We start from the raw sequence: 25,675 nt of genomic DNA, 5'->3' as shown, positions 1-25,675 counted from the left end.
CGTAATGTCCCACACCCCCTACATATTCTATGCTTGCACCCTTTAGTGCCTATCACGTGGCACTAAAGGGTGTTTAGCCTTGTATTTAGTAAAAAAAAACGAAAGAAAAAAACGAAGTGGGGTCCCCCCATTTTTATTAGCCAGCCAAGCTGAAGCAGACAGTTGCAGACTACAGCTGGCAACTGAGGTCACCCCATACTGTTGTTTAACCCCTTTCTGACCAAGGACATACCAGTATGTCCTATTTTTAGGTGACTTAATAACCAAGGATGTACTGGTATGTCCTGGCAATTGTGGGGGCACAGGGGGCTGTGCTGCCACGATCGTAGCCGGGGACTCAGCTTACCCAACAGCCAAGCCCCTGCCTACACAGCCAGTTACAGTGCCTGCATCATGCTTGGCTGTAACCCCCTAATTGCTGTGATGAATACCGATTGCGGCACTTAGAGGATTTGGTAGAGGGATCACGCTCCCTCTCCCCTCCGATCGGGACCCCCACAAAGTAATCGCGAGGGCCCGATCGTTGTCATAGTGACCTAAGGTCTTCATGACGACCTCCGGGTCACCTGACAGAGAGCCTATGGGATCATACCTGCAGCATGATCACACAGGCTTTCTCTGTGTAGCTCTGACAGCTGCGATGTCATGCAGTGATCGAGCACTGCAGAGGATTGCAGAAGCGATCAGAGCTATGTGGGTTAATGTCACATAAAGGGACTAAGTGATAGCATAAAAAAAGTTAAAAAGTAAAAATATTTTTAAAAAATCAGAAAATAAAGAACAAAAAAATACAAAATAAATATTCCTATAAATATTTATATTCGTGTAAAAACACAAAAAAGTGCACATATTTGGTATTGCCACGCCTGTAACAACCTGAGCTATGAAGCTGTCACACTAATTGACTCCTTCAGTGAACACCTTAAAAAAAAAATTAAAAAAACGTAGCAAAAACTATGCCTTTTCATCATACAGCTGACAAAAATCTGGAATAAAACGTGATCAAAAAGTCATATATAAATAACAATGGTACTGCTAAAAAAACGTCATTTTGTCCCACAAACTGATCAAGCCACCATACAGCTCTGTTGGTGGAAAAATAAAAAAAAACTTTAGCTCTCGAAATACAGCAATGCAAAAACATTTTTTTTTCTATAAAATAGGTTTTATGGTATGAAAGCGGCAAAACAAAAAAAAAACCCGACATAAATGTAGTATTACTGTAATCGTACTGACCAGAGAATAGAACTGTCTTATCACTGTTATGGAACAGAGTAAAAAAAAAACAAACAAAAAAAAAAAACTATCCCTGAGTTGCTGTTTCTTTTTAATTCTGCCTAACTAAAAGTGGAATAGAAAGCGATCAAAAACTGTTATGCGGCCAAAAATGGTACCAATAAAAACTCCAACTGATCCTGCAAAAAACACACCCTCACATGACTATGTCAGAAGAAAAATAAAAAAACCTATAGTCTTCAGAATTCAGAGATGCAAAAAAACTTTATTTTGTAAAAGGCATTTTTTAGTGCGATAGTCGCCAAGGCAAGAAAAACTTATAAACCTAGTATCGCTGTAATTGTACTGACCTTAGGAATAAAGCTGCTTAATGACTTATAACGCAAATGAATGACGTAAAAAATAAATAAAGCTAATTCTTCACGTTATTGATTTGTTCAGTCTGCTTTAAAAGATCACAGTATTTTGCGTCTCCTATTTATTCAGCTCTCTACGCTGAGTGCTTGCAGTGGGATTACGTGTAAGGATGCATGCTCACTATCAGAAATAGCAGCGTTTTGAACTCAGCGTGTTTTCGCTACGTCCAAACCGCTGTGTTGTGCAGTACAAGCACAGTGGATGGATTTATAGAAATCCCATGCTCACTGTGCTTTTCTCTGTGACATGAACTGACGTGGTGCTGCTTCCCGAGCTGCACCATGTCAATTTATGCTGAGGAAACGCGAGTGTCCTCAGCTGGGAAAACAAAGCAAAAGTCCACAGCGCCCCAAACCTTGATTTTGGGCACGGGCAGCTGCGGTCTCTTGCAGAGAACACTTGCGTCTCTGAAGGAGAAGACACACTGTGTCCAGGATGCAGCGTGTGTGGATTGTGTGTACATAACCTAAAGGCCCCGTCACACTAAGCAACATCGCTAGCAACATCGCTGCTAACGAACAACTTTTGTGACGTAGCAGCGATGTTGCTAGTGATGTCGCTGTGTGTGACATCCAGCAACAACCTGGCCCCTGCTGTGAGGTCGTTGGTTGTTGCTGAATGGCCTGGGCCATTTTTTAGTTGTTGCTGTCCCGCTGTGAAGCACAGATCGCTGTGTGTGACAGCGAGACAGCAACAACTAAATGTGCAGGCAGCAGGAGCCGGCTTCTGCGGAGGCTGGTAACCACAGTAAACATCGGGTAACCAAGAAGCCCTGTCCTTGGTTACCCGATATTTACCTTTGTTACCAGCCTCCGCCGCTCTCACTGTCAGTGCCGGCTCCTGCTCTGTGCACATGTAGCTGCAGGACACATCGGGTTAATTAACCCGATGTGTGCTGTAGCTAGGAGAGCAGGGAGCCAGCGCTAAGCATTGTGCGCTGCTCCCTGCTCTGTGCACATTTAGCTGCAGCACACATCGGGTAATTAACCCGATGTGTGCTGTAACTAGGAGAGCAGGGAGCCAGCGCTCAGTGTGCGATGCTCCCTGCTCTCTGCACGTGTAGCTGCGTGCGCTGGTAACCAAGATAAATATCGGGTTGGTTACCCGATATTTACCTTAGTTACCAAGCGCAGCATCTTCCACGCGGCGCTGGGGGCTGGTCACTGGTTGCTGGTGAGCTCACCAGCAACTCGTGTAGCCACGCTCCAGCGATCCCTGCCAGGTCAGGTTGCTGGTGGGATCGCTGGAGCGTCGCAGTGTGACATCTCACCAGCAACCTCCTAGCAACTTACCAGCGATCCCTATCGTTGTTGGGATCGCTGGTAAGTTGTTTAGTGTGACTGGACCTTTAGGCTATGTACCCACGGGAGCTTTCTCCTGTGGATTTTGCTGTGGAAAACCTGCGGATTTATCTGGATTTTCTAGATAAATCCGCAGGTTTCAGCAAGTACAGACACTCCCCATGTTACCCTATGGGACATGGGGAGTGTCTGTGTCCATCCTGCGGAATATGCTGTGAATGTCCCGCAGCCGCACATAAATGCATGTCTATTATTCCTGCGGATTTACCTGCGGAAATCCTGGCCCTCCACTATGGAGATAGAGGCCGGGAGTTCCGCAGGTAACTCGCATGAATATCCGCAGGTTTACCACAATAATTCCGCTGGAATCCCGCAGCTATGTATAGCTGCGGATTCCGGGGAGGTGCCGCGGGAAACCTGCGGCCATACCTGCGGATATATCCGCAGGTACGAGCTCCCGTGGGCACATAGCCTAAATCTCTGAAAAACATTATTCAGACAAAATTCCCAGCGGAAAATTCACTGTAATTAGGGAGACACTTTGACCTCATATCTGGCCTGTGGTCCGGCGGTGTGCATCTTTTTACGCCTCTTTTTAGGCATCACAAAAGTGCGGTCATAAACAGTTTTTTGTTCACTTTTGAAAAGACAGACAGTGCTGAACAGAGGCCAGACATAGTCCGGAGTAACACTGCTGTCTCATTAGTGAATGTATCAGTCACGGGTTTCACCTGAATCACGTACTGTATTTCAGAGATGTAGATAGAAACCCCGATGTAAGCGCTCAGCATAGAGCACAGGATAAATGTGAAATGATTCAAAATGTTTTGTACCAATATCGCCACCAAATAGCATTCAACTCAACCCACAAAAATCCCCACTCAGGTCTGTCATTGTTTAACGGAAATATAGGGGGCTTCCATGTTACTAGTAGCACAAAGGCTCTGGAAAAATGCTATGGTCCCACCCCTCAAAAAATAAAATCCAGCAAAATATGTGCTCCCAAATACAAATGCCCCCCTCTCTTCTGAGCCCCACAATGTGCCTAAACCACAGTTCGCGTCCACATGTTTGGCATTGTTGTAGTGAGGAGAGCTCACTAAAATGTATGGGGTGCAGGTTTACAGCATCACGAGCTGAGCACAATGTATGGGCTCTACAATGTACTGGGCACTACAAAGACTTATTTGAAATGGGTTTGACATTATGGGTGTTTTCCAGAGGTTTAATTGTCACTATACCCATAGATGGATTCCCAGAGGGGTGTAATTTCCAAAATATGCTCATTTGAGGGGGATTTCTTCCGTTATGGAACTTAGGGGCTCTGCAAATCGAGTCCGCAAATTATTCTTGGAAAATCTGCCCTCCAAAAACCAAATAGCGCTCATTCCCTCCTGAGACCTGTGATGCAGCCAAACAGTACTGTACAGTCACATGTTGGGTATTGCCATGCTCAGGACAAATTGTATAATGAAAAATCCCATAGCAACTAGCTGGGCATTGCCATGATCACACAGGCCCTGAATAATTCTGCCTAGTAACGCGATGTGTGGCCTGGGGCCAATCAGCACACTGCGCGGGTGCTTACAAATACTTTAGCAGACCCTGAGGTATTTTGCCTAGTAACGCGGGTGTGTGGCTGGCGGCCAATCAGCACACCGCGCGTGTGTTTAGAAGTATTTTTATTGGTGGTATTATTTTGTGCGGGAAAGGTTTTTGATATAAAAAGAGTGGTTTTGGTCAGCTGTGCCATTCACAGCTGAAGAGCAAAGAAGAAGTTGCCATGGAGTCCCTGTTACAGCAGCTGATCCAGAGGGCGAGGAGGACGGCGTCGAGTGGATGCGAGCTTGTCTGGGCGGTGGTGCCGCTGAAGTATCAAAGGACCGGGAGAGTGGAGAAGTGTCGGAGTCGGCGGTTCCGGTAGCGACGATGGAGGAAGGTGTCGGCGTGGCCCGGAGGTCGAGAAAGAGAAAGGAGAACTACTCACCGCCAGCGTCAGAGAGGAGGTCCAGGAGCAGCAAGGTGGGAGCGACGTCTACAGGTGTCCGGAAGAAGGCAGCGGCGGCTTCGGCATCGGCATCGCGGAGTCATGAGGGTGTACGAAGATCCGGAAGAAGCGGAAGCAGCGGCGGTGGCAGCGGTCGCGTGAGATCTGCGCGGGCTGCGTCAGCAGTCTCGCGGGATTTCGCGATATCAGCTCGAGACTTTCGGAGATCGACTCATAAGGGGGCGTCGGTGGTGCCGGAGGTCGCGCGACGGGCTGCCGCTATCCGTGGTGCTGGTGAGGGGGTGGTCGCGGGCAGTAGCATGCCGCCGCTGCTGCAAAAGAGCTCCATTGCAGCGGCGGCGCTACAGGCCTGGACCTCCGATGATTCGGCTAGCGATGGCGGTGAAGTCGGTGGCGTTCCTGGGCCTGCCGCCGCAGGACCATCGGTCGCTGTCTCCCAGCCATCGGATGCCAGCGGCAGGACGGAGAATCGGGACTACAGGAATGGTGAGATTTCCTTTTCACATTCCCCTTTTGCTAACCTGAGTGTAGGTAGCGTAGATAGTGTTAGGGACCTCATCTACAGTATTTGTACAGAGTTTATGCAGACTGGCGCTAGATCAGCTACCCCCCAGTCAGTGCTGCCTATGGACGCACAGGAGCCTAGGGTTCAGGGTATCCCTCAAACCTGTTACAAAGAAGCTTTAACATGTCAATCTTCTCCTTTGGGGTTCCATTTGAGTGGAGCCTTGAAGGAGAAGATTTGGAAAAAAGAATATGTGGATGTCTTTTCACTCTTACCAGCCGGTAGGGAGTCTGCACGGATTGCGGGGTCTGAGGTCAGGGGTGAGTTGGACTGTGATAAAAGGAAGATTTACAAGTCCTTTCATAACTGGCTTCAGGCCTTTGCATGGCTTGTTTATGACGAGTCATTTAGGCAAAAAATGTCGGTACATGCTAGAATGAAGTGGGGGGAGAAGGACGTGGGTTTGTGGTTGAATTTAACCCCTTAACGACCCATGACGTACTGAATACGTCATGGATCGTGTGCCGGTAAGCCCCGCCCCCTGCCGCCGGTCGGCGGCGGCGAGACGCGCACATATCAGCTGTTATCAACAGCTGATATGTGTGCCTGCTAGCCGCGGGTGGAATCGCTTCCACCCGCGGCCATTAACCCCTTACATTTCGCTGCCAAAGTCTTGGCAGCGATATGTATATGGGCGCCGCCATGACAGTGACTTACCCCGCCCCCGCCGGAAGTCACGTGACATGATCACGTGACTTTCGGCGGTTGCCATGGTAGCACAGGGTCATGTGATGACGCCTGTGGCTAACATGAGTCACTTCCTCTCAATGCCGGAATACAGCCGGCATTGAAAGTGAAGCAGCAAATCTGCAGTTCTCAGCTCTGTAGCTGAGATCTGCAGATAGTGCAGAGCGATCGGATTGCTGATCGCAATAGCCCCCTAGGGGGACTAGTAAAATAAAAAAAAAAGTAAAAAAAAAGTTTTAAAAAATTAAAAAAAAATAAAAAAACCTAAAAGTTCAAATCACCCCCCTTTCACCCCATTGAAAATTAAAGGGTTAAAAAAATAAAAAATACACACATATTTGGTATCGCCACATTCAGAAATGCCCGATCTATCAAAATATAAAATCAATGAATCTGATCAGTAAACGGCGTAGCGCCAAAAAAATTCCAAACGCCAAAATTACGTTTTTTGGTCGCCGCAAATTTTGCGCAAAATGCAATAACAGGCGATCAAAACGTAGCATCTGTGCAAAAATGGTACCGTTAAGAACGTCAGGTCGAGACGCAAAAAATAAGCCATCACTGAGCCTCAGATCCTGAAAAATGAGAACGCTACGGGTTTTGGAAAATGGCGCAAAACGTGCGCCACGTTTTTCAGACAAGCTTGTGAATTTTTTTTAACCCCTTAGATACAAGTAAACCTATACATGTTTGGTGTCTATAAACTCGCACCGACCTGAGGCATCATACCCACACATCAGTTTTACCATATAGTGAACACGGTGAATAAAATATCCCAAAAACTATTGTACAATCCCACTTTTTTTGCAATTTTTCCGCACTTGGAATTTTTTTGCTGTTTTCCAGTACACTATATGGTAAACCTTATGGTTTCATTTAAAAGTACAACTCGTCCCGCAAAAAACAAGCCCTCATATGGCAAGATTGATGGAAAAATAAAAAAGTTACGCCTCTCGGAAGAAGGGGAGCAAAAAACAAAAACGCAAAAACGGAAAGTGCCCGGGGGCTGAAGGGGTTAATGTTGCCACAAAGGAATATGGTTGCAAAGCAGGCTCCTAGTCTACAGTTGAAGAAAGGAGTCTGCTTTGCTTTTAATGAATCCGCTTGTAAGTGGCTGAACAACTGTTGGTTTAGACATGAATGTTCTAATTGTGGAGGTGCACATCCCATGGCGAGATGTTTCAAGCGAAATGCGCCAGCAGGTCATTAACCCCTTCACGACCGCGGGCAGTAAAATTACGTCCTATTTTAACGTGACTTAACGACCAGGGACGTAATTTTACTGCCTAAACTTCATTTGATTGCCGTGGCCATAGCAACGGCTTTCAAATGATGTCCCCTGCTGTTTCTTACAGCAGGGGACCTTTGCTTGACCCCAGGGGGGGTGGCATCGCCACCCCCCATAGGCGATCGATGTGATTGGCTGTTCAAATCGGAACCGCCAATCACATTGATCACGCTGTTTTCGGCAAAAAAAAATGCCAAAAATAGTGTGATCTTGTAAAATCCAGCTAAGACCGGGGCTGCAGCAGCTCCGATCATTGGCTGGACGCAAGCAGACACCGTGGCCCCCCCCCCTGCAGCACTGATTGGAGCGATCGTGCGATGACGCGCAATCGCTCCAATCAGTGTGCAGTGGGGCGGTCTGATCTGCCGGTGGCCGCCCTCCCCAAGCCTGTGCTCGTCTGGGGACCCTCCCCCAACATGTCTGCAGCGTGCAGCACTGGCTGGTACTAGTGGTACCACGCCACCGCTGCTGCTGCTGTCACGTCGCAGGAGCAGGAGCGGTGAGTATTGTGCTCACCTTGCAGCCCCTGCGCGTGCCCCCCTGCGATCTGCCCCCCCCCGACATCCCGATCTGCCCCCCCGACATCCCGATCTGCCCCCCTGACATCCCGATCTGCCCCCCGACATCCCGATCTGCCCCCCGCCATCTCTATTCTGCAGCTCCTCCGGTATCCCTCCTCCCCTGCTCTCTTGCAGCCCCTGCGCGCTCTTGTGATTTGCTCCTGCGCGCTCCCGTAATGGCCCCTGCCCGTGCCCCCCTGCGATCTGCCCCCCGCCATCCCGATCTGCCCCCCCGCCATCCCGATCTGCCCCCCCACATCCCGATCTGTCCTCCGACATCCCGATCTGCCCCCCCAGACATCCCGGTCTGCCCCCAGACATCCCGGTCTGCCCCCAGACATCCCGATCTGCCCCCAGACATCCCGGTCTGCCCCCCGACATCCCGGTCTGCCCCCCGACATCCCAGTCTGCCCCCCGACATCCCAGTCTGCCGGCCTCCCCCGTGATCTCTATTCTGCAGCTCCTCCGGTATCTCCCTCCTCTGCTCTCCCCCTCTGCTCTCCCCCTCCCCCTCTGCTGTCCCCCTCTGCTGTCCCCGTCCCCCTCTGCTGTCCCCCCGACGTCCTCTTACCTGTCTTCACCGGCCGATCACATCTGCCTCCATCGCTGGGTCCTTCTTCCTGGGTCTTCTGCTAAGCTGTCCACCTTCCTGCCTGCTGGCTGCTGCTGTAAAGCTGTTCCTTGCCTTCTGTTTCTCCTGCTAAACCTCTGGGTAATGTGAGTATAACTTTTTTTTTTTCTTTTTTTTCCTCTATCCCCTGTCCATTTTTACACCTCATGCGTCCGTGCGTCTCGCCGAGCGCTGATCAGGGATGCAGATAACGTATCTGCATCCGTGGTCAGTTTTCGGCGGGACTTTTTTTCCCGTATTCCCGACGCTTTTTGTATTGCATCTGTCCGTGCGTCCCGCCGAGCGCTGATCAGGGATGCACATAACGGATCGGCATCCCTGCTCAATTTTTGGCGTGACAAAAAGCATCGGGGATACGGAAAAAAGTCACGCCAAAAATTGAGCAGGGATGCCGATCCGTTATGTGCATCCCTGATCAGCGCTCGGCGGGACGCACGGACTGATGCAATACAAAAAGCGTCGGGGATACGGAAAAAAAAGTATCGCATCTGTCCGTGCGTCCCGCTGAGCGCGGATCAACATCCCTGCTCAATTTTTGGCGTGACTTTTTTTTTTTTTTTTTCTGTATTCCCAGCGCTTTTTGTATCTCATGCGACCGTGCGTCCTGCAGCGGCCGATCAGTGCACTGCGTCTGTGCGTTTGAAAAGTCAAATGGCGTTCCTTGTCTTCTGAGCCCCGCCATGCGCCCAAACAATTGATTTCCACCACATGTGAGGTATCTGCGTACTCGGGAAAAATTGCACAATACGTTTTATGGTGCATTTTTTCCCGATACCGTTGTAAAAAGAGAAAAAAAAAGCTACCTTGTTGCTGCAAAAATTTAAAAAATTTTTTTTAAAAAAAAATAAATAATTTTCACGGTTCAACGTTATCAACTTTCAGTGGAGCCCCTGGGGGTACAAGGGGCTCACTAAACATCTAGATAAATTCCTTGAGGGGTCTAGTTCCAAAATGGGGTAATTTGTGGGGGAGCTCCACTGTTTAGGCACCATGGGGGGGGGTCTAAAAACGTGACATGGCGTCCGCTAATGATTCCAATCAATTTTGCTGTCAAATGGTGCCCTTCTCTTCTGAGCCCCGCCATGCGCCCAACAATTACTTTCCACCACATGTGAGGTATCTGCGTACTCAGGAGAAAATGGACAATACGTTTTATGGTGCATTTTTTCCTAATACCCTTGTGAAAAAAAAAGCTACCTAGTTGAAGCAACAGTTTTGTGGTAAAAATTTTTTTTTTCTTTTCACGGCTCAACTTTATAAACTTCTGTGAAGCCCCCAGGTGTTCAAAGTGCTCACCAAACATCTAGAAAAATTATTTGAGGGCTCTAGTTTCCAAAATGGGGTCACTTGTGGGGGAGCTCCATTGTTTAGGCACCTCAGGGGGTCTTCAAACCCGACATGGCGTCCGCTAATGAGTGCAGCTAATTTTGTGTTCAAAAATTCAAATGGCGCTCCTTGCCTTTCGACCTCTGCCGTGCACCCAAACAATTGATTTGTACCCCATATGGGGTATCAGCGTACTCAGGAGAAAATGCATAATAAATTGTGGGGTGCACTTTCTCTTTTCTCCCTTGTAAAAATGAAAATTTTATGGCTAAAGTAACATTTTTGTGTTAAAAAGTAAAATTTTCATTTTTTCCTTCCACATTGCTTTGGTTCCTGTGACGCACCTAAAGGGTTAATAAACTTCTTGGATGTGGTTTTGAGCAGTGTGAGGGGTGCAGTTTTTAGAATGGGGTCACTTTTGGGTATTTTCTGTCACCTCGGCCTCTCAAAGTCACTTCAAATGTGATGTGGTCCCTAAAAAAAATATTTTGTAAATTTTGTTGGAAAAATTAGAAATTGCTGATGAACTTTGACCCCTTCTAACTTCCTAACGAAAAAAAAAATTCTTTCGAAAATTGCGCTGGTGTAAAGTTGACAAGTGGGAAATGTTATTTACTAACTATTTTGTGTGACATATCTCTCAGATTTATGGCCATAAATTTTCAAAGTTTGAAAATTGCGAAATTTTCCAAATTTTCGCACAATTTCCTAAATTTTCACAAATAAACGCAAAAAATATCGGCCTAAATTTACCACTGACATGAAGTACAATATGTCACGAAAAAACAATGTCAGAATCGCCAGGATCCGTTGAAGCATTCCAGAGTTATAACCCTTCAAAGTAACACTGGTCAGAATTGCAAAAAATGGCCCGGTCATTAGGGTGTTTTAGTGGCCGGGGGTGAAGGGGTTAAACAAACAATCAGCGGGAGCTTTTTCTCAAAAGCACAGACTCCTGTGATGTTGGGAAAAATGCTTCCGTGGTTAAAACGGTTCCCAGACAGGCTGAAAGCCAGCATAATAACTGAGGGCTTTGAGCATGGGTTTTTTGTACCGCCATTTTCGGGTCAAGGTTGTGTTTTGGTTCGAAATTTACTTTCTATTCGGCCGCATATTCAATTTGTCTCTGAGCACATTCAGAAGGAATTGCTTTTGGACAGATTGGCTGGCCCATTTTCTTCTCCTCCGTTTATTAATTTCCGAATTTCACCCTTGGGGATAGTGCCAAAAAAGGAGGCTGGTAGTTTTAGGGTGATACACCAATTGTCTTTCCCGAAGGGAGGGTCTCTTAATGACGAAATTGATGCCAGGGATGCATCTGTTCACTATGCATCATTTGACATGGCAGTTGAGCTGCTTCGACGGTTTGGTCGCGGAGCTCTGCTGGCAAAGTCAGATATAAAGTGAGCATTTCGTTTATTGCCTGTCCATCCCTCTGGGTTCAACTCGTTAGGGTTTTATTTTAATGGGGAGTTTTACTTCGACAGGTGTTTGCCAATGGGGTTTGCATTATCATGTTTTTATTTTGAAAGCTTTTCTTGATTCTTACATTGGGTGGTGCAGGATTCAATGCCATCTGGCGGGATCCTGCACTACTTGGATGATTTCTTGTTCGTGGGCCACAGGGATTCTGATCTGTGTATGGAGTTGTTGCAGAGGTTTTTGGAGTTTATGAATCTTTTTGGGGTCCCTGTGGCTGGCGAAAAGACAGTATCCTCTTGCCAGAAGTTAGATTTTTTAGGTATCACAATTGATTCGGCTTCATTAGAATGCAGCCTTCCAGCTGAGAAATTGAGACAGCTACAGGATTTCATAGTTTTAAGGTTGAAGGGAGACTCTAAGGCTATGTGCGCACTAGACCGTTTTTCCCGCGGATTTGCCCCGGAAATTTCTTGAGAAATGTCTGCAATCTTTGTGCAGACATTTCCCATGAAATTCAATGAGAAAAAAAAATAGCTGTGCGCACTGTGCGGATTTTTCTCAAGAAAATTTCTTGAGAAAATTTTCTCGAGAAACTTTCTTGAGAAAATGTGCATGTCCATTAATTTCCGCAGGTACCTGCGGTATTCCGGGAGTATTCCGCAGGTAGCAATGATGTGCGGTATACCACCGGAATAGCCGCGATTTACCTGCGGTAATGCCCATCGCTGCCTGCGGTTTTGCAGGAAGCGATGTCATTATGCCAGGAAGAGGAGCAGAGGAAACACACGTCGCACTCCCTGGACGCCGCACAGAAGCACTTCCGTGCGACCTCCAGGTGTCTGTGCAGTGTGTGTCCTGCTCCGGCCTCGCGGCTGCCTGCACTGCAGGGTGTCAGTGTCTGCCCGCAGTGTCAGCAGCGCAGGCAGACACGGACATCCTGCAGTGCTGGGAGCCGCGGGGATGACGATCGCTGCTGTCAGGAGGTGAGATCATTACCTGCTGTGACGATCTCCTGCCTCCTGACGTCAGCGCTGTCACTGCTGTCTAGGGCCGACTCGCGAGCGGCCCGAGACTGTCACTAGCGGTGACGTCACGGGCTCTCGCGATAAGTCAGTGACAGCGCTGACGTCAGCAGTACAGGAGATGATCACAGAAGGTAATGATCTCATCTATGCTCCTGATGGCAGCGCTCGTCATCCCCTGCAGTAACCTGAGCTGACCTATTGATGTTAGCTCAGGTCACTGCATTGCTCTCCCAGCCAATGGGGAACATTCTGTTTTTCATTGACTGGGACAGCGACTATGGTATGGATCGCCGTGCCCCCCCCCCCTTATTGGATTACGCCGGACGTGGAATTGATTGTGCTCTTTTCAATAAATTGGTTAAAGAGGGAATGTTTTGGGGAGTGTTTTTTCAAATAAAACTTTTTTTGTTGTCTATTTTTTAATTATTACTGACTGGGTTGGTGATGTCGGGTATCTGATAGACGCCTGACCTCACCAACCCCAGGGCTTGATGCCAGGTGACATTACACATCTGGCATCAACCCCATATATTACCCCGTTTGCCAACGCACCAGGGCGCGGGATGAGCTGGGGCAAAGCGCCAGGATTGGCACGTCTAATGGATGCGCCACTTCTGGGGCGGCTGCGGCCTGCTATTTTTAGGCTGGGGAGTGTCCAATAACAGTGGACCTCCCTAGTCTGAGAATATCAGACCCCAGCTGTCCGCTTTACCTTGGCTGGTGATCCAATATGGGGGGGACCCCACGTTTTTTGTTTTAAATTATTTATATAATTTAAAATAACAGCCTGGGGTGCCCACTGTTTTGGATTATCAGCCAAGGTGAAGCTGCCAGCGGTGGTCTGCAGGCTGCAGCCGTCTGCTTTACCCTAGCTGGCTACAAAAAATGGGGGGACCTCACGTCATTTTTTTTTAATTATTTATTTATTTTATGGCTAAATACAAGGCTAAGCACCCTTTAGGCTACTTTCACACATCCGGCTTGAGCTCTGCGGCTCAATCCGGCTGTGCAAGCTATGCAACGGATGCGGTGAAAACACCGCATCCTTTGCATAGGTTTTTCCTTTGCGGCCAGTCCGGTTTTTGCCGCTTGCGGCATGCTACTGAGCATGCGCAGTGGCAAAAACCGCATGCGGCGGCCGGATGCGGTTATTGCCGCATCGCGCCGCATCCGGCCGCCATAGGCATGTATTGAAAAATGTGCCGCATCGGCCGAATGCGGCGCGATGCGGTTTTTTTTGCCGCACGAAAAAACGTGCCAGGCAACGTTCCATCCGGCCGCCGCATCGGCTACATCTGCCGCATGCGGCAAAAAACGGACGGAACGCAAGGCCATGCGGCACAATGCGGCACTAATTAAAGTCTATGCAGGAAAATCGCAACCGGCAGCAAAAAAAACCGGTTGCGATTTTCATGCAAAGTGCCGGATTGTGCCGCATAGCAAAAACCGGAGGTGTGAAAGTAGCCTAAGTGCCACATGAAAGTCACTAAAGGGTGCCAGCTTAGAAAATGCAGGGAGGTGGAACATTATATAGGTTTTTCTCATCTATCTATCTATCTATCTATCTATTATCTATCTATCTATCTATCTATCTATCTATCCCTCTATCTATCTATCTATCTATCTATCCCTCTATCTATCTATCTATCTATCTATCTATCCCTCTATCTATCTATCTATCTATCTATCCATCTATCCATCTATCCCTCTATCCCTCTATCTATCTATCTATCTATCTATCTATCTATCTATCTATCTATCTATCTATCTATCTATCTATCTATCTATCCATCTATCCCTCTATCTATCTATTCATCTATCTATCTATCCCTCTATCTATCTATCTATTCATCTATCTATCCCTCTATCTATCTATCTATTCATCTATCCATCTTTCCCTCTATCCATTATCTGTCTATCGATTATCTTTATTATTTATTGCAGGGACAAACCTGCGGTAAATCCGCGGTAAATCCGCGGCAAATTCGCGGCAAATCCGCGGCAAAAACGCATGCGGATTTGGTGCGGATTTTTTCCGCAGGTCCGGAAATCTTTCACTGGCAGAAGTTTCTCAAGAAATTTTCTTGAGAAACTTCACATTTCTAGTGCGCACATAGCCTTAGTCCATCTAGTTCAACCCGTAGCCTAACATGTTGATCCAGAGGAAGGCAAAAAAAACCCAATGTGGCAAACAATTTCCAATGGGGAAAAAATTTCCTTCCTGACTCCACATCCGGCAATCAGACTAGTTCCCTGGATCAATACCCTGTCATAAAATCTAATATACATAACTGGTAATATTAAATTTTTCAAGAAAGGCGTCCAGGCTCTGCTTAAATGTTAGTAGTGAATCACTCATTACAACATCATGCGGCAGAGAGTTCCATAGTCTCACTGCTCGTACAGTAAAGAATCCTTGTCTGTGATTATGATTAAACCTTCTTTCCTCAAGACGTAGCGGATGCCCCCGTGTTCCAGTCGCAGGCCTAGGTGTAAAGAGATCTTTGGAAAGGTCTCTGTACTGTCCCCTCATATATTTATACATTGTGATTAGATCCCCCCTAAGCCTTCGTTTTTCCAGACTAAATAACCCCAAGTTTAATAACCTGTCTTGGTATTGCAGCCCACCCATTCCTCTAATAATCTTGGTGGCTCTTCTCTGCACCACATTTGATTGATAGCATTGTATCCAAGAAAAAAGTCACTCTTCGTGAACTACAGTCTTTGCTAGGATCGCTCAATTTTGCCCTTCGTATTATTCCCATGGGGAGGGTGTTTTGTCGCAGGTTGTATGACAGTTTCAAGGGGCTCAGTTCTCCTATGGCACGTATTCGGGTGTCTGCTGAAATGAGGGAGGATTTGGTGGTTTGGAAGAAATTTTTATTCGAGTTTAATGGGATTAGTTGTCTGCAGGACCAGTTTTGTTCATCGGAGGAGTTAGGTCTTAGCATTGGGACAGATGTCTCGCATGGTTTTTTAGTTTCGTTAGGCAGTGTCTGCTCGGCAGATGCCTGGCCAAAAAAATGGTCAGCTGTTGGTCTGACAAAGAAAAGGGTAGCTTTAGAGTTATTTGCTGTTTTTGTGGTAGTTTCCCTTTGGGGTGAGGTCCTCGCTAATAAAAGGATCTGTCTTTGTTCCAGTAGTAAAGGTCTTGTTTTTGCTGTTAACACGCTCTCTTCCAAATGTTTTTGGTCAGCCAGGGTGCTGAGGCAGATTGTTTTTCAATGCTTGAGAGCTAATATTTGGTTGAAAGCAGTGTTGACTCAGGAACGGACCGTGGTTTCATCTCTATCTTTTTTGCAGCAGTTATCCGGGTGGAGAGAAGGAACACGGAAGGGACAGGTAGAAGTGGCTTGTCCAGAGCACTACTTCCAGATTTTGGGGATTTAATCTCGGGTTATATAAAGAATTCTCTAGCTCCTAATACATGGGCAGCTTATGCTGCTGCATGGAACAAGTGGAAGCAGTTTTGTGATGCTAGAGGGTTTGATAGTCACAGGGGTGAGTTGTCCACGGTTTGGGCTTACATACACTTTGAATTGTTGGGAGGGAGTAGTCATTCTGCATTACATAAGGCTTTGTCAGGTATTTCATTTTTTCTAAAGCTATGGGGTTTTCAGTCGCTTTTTTCGTTTTTCTCTATCAGACAGTTTTTTAAAGGGCTTAAGAAAGGGTCTATTCAGGCTGATGCTAGACGCCCTATCTCTATGGAGTTGTTAGAAGAACTATGGGTTTCACTGGCGTCTGTTTGTTTGAATAATTTTGAGACATTGTTGTTTAGGGCTGCTTTTGTTGTGGCTTTTTTCGCTGCGTTGCGGATTTCGGAGTTAGTTTCTCATAGTAAGAAGGTCATTAGTGGATTAATGTTTGAGGACGTGAAGGTTTTTAGAGCTCATTGTTTTATTTCTGTTAGCAGCTCAAAAACTGATCAATTTAAGAAGGGTCAATTAATTAAGCTTTCGTCCATTGCTAATTCACGTCTGTGTCCAGTTTTTAATCTTAGACAGTGGTTAGGTGTTCGCCCTCCTTTGGCTGGAGCTTTATTCATTCATAGCTCGGGCGACCCAGCGACAAAATTTCAGTTTAATGCAATTCTAAAACGTTGTCTGTCATTTATGGGGAAGAGTGATTTGAAGATATCTTCACATTCTTTTAGAATTGGGGCCGCCACGGTGGCAGCCAGCCTGGGACTAAATAAAGGAAAAATTATGAAGTTGGGGAGATGGTCCTCAGGGCGGTACCAACTGTATGTTAGGCCTCATTTGTTGCTTACCTAATCATTTTTGTTTACAGAGCCCCTGACTGTCTGGATTATTGGCCACTCGTTTGTTTACTGGGCCCAGAAGCGTGCGGCTGCTCGGACATATACTGAGAACCTTGCATTTGCTCATGAACAGGTTAACATTTTTTGGCTTAGCAGCCGGGGTATGAGATGGGAGCACCTTTTGGCTGAGTTGAGAAGGAGAGCAGCGTACTACCCATCTCCTGATTTATTAATCATTCATGTAGGAGGGAACGATATAGGAAAAGTACGAACTCTTGATTTTATTGCTCGAATAAAAAGAGACATTGTTTTGGTTAAAAATATTTTTCCTTCAGCAGCGCTGGTGTTCTCTGAAATCATCCCCAGGTTGGTTTGGTGTGGATCCCAGTTTTCATTTATGGAAAAGATTAGAAAACGGATTAATAGGGTTTTATCAAAAATTTTCTTTTCTATTGGGGAAGCTACCTTTAGGCATCTGGATCTAGAGGGTTTTGAACAAGGCATATATAGGTCAGATGGGGTACATCTATCTGATATCGGTATAGATATTTTTAATCTGGGATTACAGAGTATGGTGGAGAATTGGCTTGTTGGTCGTGTGGGGGGACACTAATGAGGCATTAGTGTCCGTGTGGAAAAAATTGCCCAGAGGCTCTGGGTGGATTCTGGTTATTATCTTTGGGAAGTTTTGGTATGGTTTTATATGGTAATGTTTTGTTATGGTTTTATATATTTGATTATTTGGTAACCCTTAATAATAAACAAATGGCCAATTTATTCCAATCCATACTCTGTAGTCTGTCTCAGTGTTATTTGTATGGGAATGTATGGGTCTTGTGTGATCATGCCTTATGGGGTCTTTTTTTTTTACTTATTCCCCTTGTGAAAATTGGAAATGTGGGGTTAAAGCAACATTTTTGTCGTAAAAATGTAATTATTTTTTGTTCACTACCCAATAGTAGAAAATTTTGTGACACAGCTGTAGCGTTGACATTCTCACTGAACCCCTTACTGAATTCATTGAGGGGTGCAGTTTGTAAAATGGGGTCATTTGTGGGGGGTTTCTGCTGTTCAGGCACCTTAGGGGCTCTGCCAATGTGACATGGCAACCACAAACTATTCCAACTAAATCTGCACTCCAATATGGCACTCCTTCCCTTGTTCACTTTATGGGAAAATCTTAAAAGGCCGGTGCGAGCAAGGCAACCTACAAACCTGGCTCAGTTACACTTTGACTCAGTTACACAGTTCTGTCGGGAGGAATGGGCCCAAAGTCCTAACAACTATTGCGAGAAGCTTGTGGAAGGAGCTCCAAAACATTTTACCCAAGTCATACAGTTTAAGGGCAATGATGCCAAAAACTAATGCAATGTATGTAAAGTTTTGACTTTGCAGAAAGTAATAAAAATGCCTTAAAACATTCTCTCTCTCATTATTCTGGCATTTGGCAAATATATATAATTTTGGTTCCTAATTGACCTAATACGGGAACTGTGATCTCATGTCAGATAGTGAGAAAAACCTGCAGATGTGTCTTTTTAGATAGTGGATGTAAACTTCTGGTTTCAACTGTATGCAGAGCTGGTGTAGCTGAGCCATGTTTGTAGGTCGCCACTTGCACCGGCCCTTTCAGCTTTGCCCATACATTTTCAACAGGATTGGGATCAGGGTTTTGTGATAGCCGTTCCAAAACATTGACTTTGTTATCCCTAAGCCACTTTGTAACCATTTTGTTAGTATGCTTCGGGTCATTGTCCATATGGAAGACCCATTTCCACCCAATCTTTAAGTTCCCTTGCTGATGTCTTGAGATGTTGCTTCAGTATTGCCACATAATCTTCCCTCCTGCAGAAAAACAACCCCACAACATGATGCTGCCACTCCCCCTGTTTCACAGTTGGGATGGTGTTCTTAGGCTTCAAAGCTTCTCCATTTTTCCTTCAAATGTAACAGTTGTCATTATGGCCAAACAGTTCAATTTGAGTTTCGTCAGACCACAGGAAATGTCTCCGAAAATTTAGGTCTTTGTTCCTGTTTGCATTTTCAAACACTAATCTGGCTTTTTTATGTTTTGGAGTAATGACTTCTTCCTGGCAGAGTGGCCTTTCAGCCCATGTTGATGCAGTACTCGTTTCACTGTGGATAATGACACAATCTTACCAGCTTCCGCCAGCATCTTCACAAGGTCTTTTGCTTTTCATATGAACGCGTGACCAAAGCACGTTCATCTCTGGTACACAGAATCTGTCTCCTTCCTGAGCGGTATGATGGTTGGACACTCCCATCTTGTTTGTATTTGCATATAATTGTTTGTACAGATGAACGAGGCACTTTCAGGTATTTGGAAATTACACCCAAGGATGAACCAGACTTGTGCAAATCCACAATTCTCTTCCTGAGATCTTAGCTGATTTGTTTTTGACTAACCAAAAGAAGCAGTGTGTTTCAGGTGTGAAATAAAATACCTCCACAGGTGTGTCTCTACTTAACTCAGATGTTGCCAATAAACCTATCAGAAGCTTCCAAAGACATGACATCATCATATGGGCTGTCCCACATTATTTAAAGTCATAGTACTCAGTGTATGTAAACCTTTGACCTTGCAGAAAGTAAGAAAAATGCCTTATAACATTCTCTCTCATTATTCTGGAATTAGGCAAATATTAATAATTTTGGTTTTTAATTGACCTAAAACAGGAAAGGTTTATTCTGACTTCATGTCAGATAGTGAGAAAAACCTGAAGATGTGTCTTAATAGAGAGTGGAGGGAAAACCTGCAGATGTGTCTTAATAGAGAGTGGATGGCTGCTCTGAGGCAGGAGGCGAGTGTGTGCTATTTTCATTTTACACTGAATTTGCGAAGCAGTTGTCCAAATAACGGATAACCTTTTTAATGTTGATAAAGTAAAAAGAAAATATAGAAAAGTAAAATAGTTTGGTATTTTGTAATATCTTTCAAATGTCTTCTCTCAAAGTGAAAATAATCCTGCATTGTGGAATGATCCTACTATTTAGCGTGTGTAAGTCACACTTGTGTATCCAGGGTTCTCCACTCATTGTTGGAGGTAATATCTAATATACAGATGTGTGCACCACCAAAAAATACAGTTTACGGGTTTGCAGGGGGTAAAGAACATTATGTCTCTGCTTTCATGTGCATTTCATCTTGCAGGTGATGTTCCGGCGCTTCCCGGCTCTGAATCCGAATGATGGTAAGGTTCTTCCTCTTCTTTTATCTCTTCTATAAAAATATTGTGCTTTTTCTTGGAAGGTATTTACATTTATAAAACAGGATAGCAATGAATAGTATAATGTCACCATACTGTGTCCTTAAGGCCTCTGCCACACTCACGTGGAAATCACGCATGTGCCACGAGACACGTATTTTCCCTGCATGTTGCGTGTGGTAAATACGTGTCTCCGGTACGTGCGGGCCACGTGTGTTCTCCGTGTGCTATCCGCCATAACACACGGAGAACCAGTAATTTGCATACTCACGTGGTCCTTCCTGCTGTCCAGGGTACTGATCATCGGTCTCCAGCCCTGCCGTCTCCCCGCTGCTGCTGCTGCCGGCCGCAGTGAAGTGAATATTAAATGAGCATAATGAGCGGCGGTCGGCAGCAAGTGACAGCAGCGGCAGAGACTGCAGGGCTGGAGAAGGTGAGTAAAGATTTGTTATTTTTTTTCTCTGACACGTGAGTTTTCTCCGGTGCATGTCACACGGGACCGCATCCACACTACACCCGTGTGGTACGGGTGCAGGCCGTGTGACACCAGTGATGCTGGAGAACACGTGGACATTGCAGCGTGAGAAAGACAAGTAAGTACGGAACGGACACACGTTCCGTTCCAAAATTCTTACGTGTGTCCAAACCATAAAAAATACATAGGTTCACGTATGCATGTGTCTCTGGTACGTGTAAAAAATGCCAAACACGTACCGGAGGCACGAACGTGTGACAGAGGCCTAAGGCGGTGCATTTCTTTTCTCCTCCTCTTGTACTCTGAGTAAAAGACAATGTAGAAACAAGATTAGCTGTACTTTTAGGTACCTTTTCAGGGTAAGCTATCCTAGGTATGTACATGAGAAATTGTTTCCTGTACTTGACCTAAATCTTCTTAGCACGGACAAGGAACAAAACCCCTCTACACAATATGAAACAAAACCCCATTTATGGCAGAACTAAATGGCAATTTAGACCATGATACAGGCCATGCAACTGAGGATTGATCTGTGCAGCTTCATTGGGATCTCATTGTCATCCCTGATGTTATAAATAGTGATGAACGAACCTGAACCGGACAGCTAATGTTCGTGTACAAGCACCAAACATGGGCTTCTTAGGGAAGTCTATGTTACTGTTCAAATTTGGCCACCCGAATAAAAATAAATGATTAAAAAGGGAAGCAAAATGAAGATTAAAGTAGGAAAATTCTATTTACTGAGTCTCTGTGTGGCTGTCACGCTACTTCTGTGTCTGATTATTGAATCTCATGCATATTCACTGCTTCCCACACACTGCCCTCACAGTAGCTGTTTGGATCCCCGGAGTGGAGTGTAAAAATAAATAAAGAAAAGGAAAAAATGGTGTATTGTCCCTGAGTTTTGATACCCAGGGCAGATAAAGCAGACAGGTGTAAGCTGTAGCCCCCCAGCTGTGTGCATTATCTTGGCTGTGTATCAAAATACGAGGGACCCCATACTTTTTTTAAATTATTGAAATAAGTAATTTAAAAATCAGAGTGGGGTCCCCCCAATTTTGATTCCCAGCCAAGATAATGCTGGCAGCTGGGGGCTAGTATTCTCAGGTTGAGGAGGTACATTGTTATTGGGTCCTCCGTAGCCTAAAATTAGCTGCCTGCAGCTACCCCACAATTGGCGAATCGATTAGATGCTTTAACTCTGGCTTTTACCAGACTCAACCCGATTGCCTTGGATTGGTGGCAATCGGGGTAATATAAAGGGTTAATGACAGCTGTGATTTGTCAAAAAATCATAGCTGTCATCAAGTCCGAGGTTAGTAATGAGCACCTGTGACCTCAGGTGAAACGATCTGAGGTGAATTCATTGAACTCAGATACCGGCCATTATATATATATATATATATATATATATATATATATATATATATATATATATATATATATAGTACAGACCAACCGTTTGGACACACCTTCTCATTCAAAGAGTTTTCTTTATTTTCAGGACTCTGAAAATTGTAGATTCACATTGAAGGCATCAAAACTATGAATTAAAACATGTGGAATGAAATACTTAAAAAGTGTGAAACAACTGAAAATATGTTTTATATTCTAGGTTCTTCAAAGTAGCCACCTTTTGCTTTCATTACTACTTTGCACACTCTTGGTATTCTCTTGATGAGCTTCAAGAGGTAGTCACCAGAAATGGTTTTCCAACAGTCTTGAAGGCGTTCCCAGAGATGCTTTGCACTTGTTGGCCCTTTTTCCTTCACTCTGCGGTCCAGCTCACCCCAAACCATCTCGATTGGGTTCAGGTCTGGTGACTGTGGAGACCAGGTCATCTGGTAGCACCCCATCACTCTTCTTCTTAGTCAAATAGCCCTTACACAGCCTGGAGGTGTGTTTGGAGTCATTGTCCTGTTGAAAAATAAATGATAGTCCAACTAAACTCAAACCGAGTTGCCACTGCAAGATGCTGTGGTAGGCATGCTGGTTCTGTATGCCTTCAATTTTGAATAAATCCCCAACAGTGTCACCAGCAAAGCACCCCCACACCATCACACCTCCTCCTCCATGCTTCACGGTGGGAACCAGGCATGTAGAGTCCATCCGTTCACCTTTTCTACAAAGACACGGTGGTTGGATCCAAAGATCTCAAATTTGGACTCATCAGATCAAAGCACAGATTTCCACTGGTCTAATGTCCATTCCTTGTGTCAGGGCCGGCTCCAGGTTTTTGTGGGCCCGGGCGGAAGAGTCCCAGTGGGCCCCATCCACACGCAGACACGCACATACGTACACATACATATACATATTTAACAACAAACTCACAAAAATACATATAGAACTGACACATCTATACAGTCATATACACTGACATACATAGATACACATCATACATACATAAAGACAGACACACACAGCTCTGCTGGATACATACATACAGACACAGCGCTTCTACATACATACACACATAGCTCTGCTACATACATACACACATAGCTCTGCTACATACATACATAGCACTGCTACATACATACATAGCACTGCTACATACATACACACATAGCTCTGCTACATACATACATAGCACTGCTACATACATACACACATAGCTCTGCTATATACATACACACATAGCTCTGCTATATACATACACACATAGCTCTGCTACATACATACACACATAGCTCTGCTACATACATACATAGCACTGCTACATACATACATAGCACTGCTACATACATACACACATAGCTCTGCTACATACATACATAGCACTGCTACATACATACATAGCACTGCTACATACATACACACATAGCTCTGCTACATACATACACACATAGCTCTGCTACATACATACACACATAGCTCTGCTACATACATACATAGCACTGCTACATACATACATAGCACTGCTACATACATACACACATAGCTCTGCTACATACATACATACATAGCACTGCTACATACATACATACATAGCACTGCTACATACATACACATATAGCTCTGCTATATACATACATACATAGCACTGCTACATACATACACACATAGCTCTGCTACATACATACACACATAGCTCTGCAACATACATAGCTCTGCTACATACACACATAGCTCTGCTATATACATACACACATAGCTCTGCTACATACAGACAGACACGCGCGGCTCCGGGGGCATAAATCGGGGGTGGGGAGGGCACATACCGCTCAGGTCATGGAGGAGAGGGGGCCCACACAGCGCCGGAGGGAAGCACTGTGCTGGGGGTCGCTGGCTGGCACTGCAACTCCTTCATCTGTGGGACTGAGCAGGACGCCGGTCGGTAGCTCCGCCCACAGATGAAGTTCAAACCAGGAAGTCTGCGTGCCTTAAAGGGACGGCGCCGCAGATTCCTGCCGAGGACTGCGGTCCCCGGAACTCGGCCCGGGGGCCGCAGAACTAAGGAGAGTGGGCCCCGGCCAAGGTGCACCAGAACTGACGAGGCCGAGTGGGCCCCCCGGCTCTCCAGGGCCCCGGCATTTGCCCAGGTTTGCCGGGTGTTGACGCCGGCCCTGCCTTGTGTTCTTTAGCCCAAACAAGTCTCTTCTGCTTGTTGCCTGTCCTTAGCAGTGGTTTCTTAGCAGCTATTTTACCATGAAGGCCTGCTGCACAAAGTCTCCTCTTAACAGTTGTTCTAGAGATGAGAAGGTGTGTCCAAACTTTTGGTCTGTACTATATATATATATAAATATATATATATATATATATATATATATGTACACCTCTGGCAAAAATTAAGAGACTACTGCAAAAATTTCAGTTTTCCTGATTTCTCTCTTTATAAGTATATTTTTGAGTAAAATGTAAACTGTTCTTTTATTCTATAAACTACTGACATGTCTCCGAATTTCCAAGTTATAAATTTTTTATTTATTTTTTGAAAATGAGAAATGGTCAAAATAACAAAAAAATACATTGCTTTCAGACCTCAAACAATGAAAAGAAAACAAGTTCATAATCCTTTAGAAACAACAATACTAATGTTTTAACTCAGGAAGAGTTCAGAAATCAATATTTTTTGGAATAACCATGATTTGTAATCACAGCTTTCATGCGTCTTGGCATGCTTTCCACCAATCTTTCACACTGCTTTTGGGTGACCTTATGCTATTCCTGGTGCAAAAATTTAAGTAGTTCTTTGTTTGATGGCTTGTGACTATTTATCTTTCTCTTGATTCCATTCCAGAGGTTTTCAATGGGGTTCAGGTCTGGAGATAGATCTGGCCATGACAGTGTTTTGATGTGGTGGTCATTCATCCACACATTGATTGACCTAGCTGTGTAGCATGGCGCATCGTCCTTCTGGAAAAAACAGTCCTCAGAGTTGGGGAACATTGCCTGAGCAGAAGGAAACAACTATTTTTTCCAGGATAACCTTGTATGCAGCTTGATACATACATCCTTCGCAAAGTTTAATCTGCTCAATTCCAGCCCTGCTGAAGCATCCCCATATCATCACCAATCCTCCACCAAATTTCACAGTGGGTGCAAGACACTGTGGCTTGTACGCCTCTCCAGGTCTCCGTCTAACCATTCGATGACCAGGTGTTGTGCAAAGCTGAAAATTAGACTCATCAGAGAAGATTACCTTACTCCAGTCCTCTGTGGTCCAATCCTGATGGTCTTTGGCAAACTTCAGCCTCTCTCTTCTTTAGTTCTTATTGATGAAAGGCTTTTTTCTAGCTTTACATTACCTGAGCCCTGCCTCTAGGAGCCTGTTACGAACTGTTCTTGCCATGCCAGCCCAATCTCCAGACCTGAACCCCATTGAAAACTTCTGGAATGGAATAAAGAGGAAGATGGATGGTCACAAGCCGTGAAGCAAAGAACTGCTTAAATTTTTGAAGTAGGAGTGGCATAAGGTCACCCAAAGCTGTGATTAAAAATCATGGTTATTCAACAAAATATTTATTTCTGAACTCTTCCTGACTTAAAACATTAGTGTTGTTGTTTCTAAATGATTATGAACTTGTTTTCTTTGCATTATTTGAAGTCTGAAAGCATTGTGCATTTTTTTTGTTATTCTGACCATTTCTCATTTTCGGAAAATAAATACAAAATTTATTGCTTGGAAATTCAGAGACATGTTGTCAGTAGCTTATAGAATAAAAGAACAATTTAAATTGTATTCAAAAATATACATACAAAGAGAAAAATCAGAAAAAGTGAACATTTTGCAGTGCAGTGGT

General features: G+C 45.1%; 1 protein-coding gene across 1 annotated transcript in view; it reads left to right on the top strand.

Annotated features, from left to right (window-relative positions):
* The window catches only part of LOC142257982 (NACHT, LRR and PYD domains-containing protein 3-like), a 125,378-nt gene that overhangs the window by 762 nt on the left and 98,941 nt on the right, over positions 1-25,675 (top strand). Inside the window, exon 2 of the mRNA XM_075330326.1 lies at positions 19,903-19,942. Coding sequence (XP_075186441.1) covers positions 19,906-19,942 — 37 coding nt within the window. The 5' untranslated portion in view covers positions 19,903-19,905. The remainder of the gene's footprint in view (positions 1-19,902; positions 19,943-25,675) is intronic.

Source organism: Anomaloglossus baeobatrachus, chromosome 12 (genome assembly GCF_048569485.1).
Source record: "Anomaloglossus baeobatrachus isolate aAnoBae1 chromosome 12, aAnoBae1.hap1, whole genome shotgun sequence".
Taxonomy (NCBI): Eukaryota; Metazoa; Chordata; class Amphibia; order Anura; family Aromobatidae; genus Anomaloglossus; species Anomaloglossus baeobatrachus.
The sequence above is the reverse complement of the archived record's forward strand: the minus strand, read 5'-3'. Positions and strand labels throughout refer to the sequence as shown.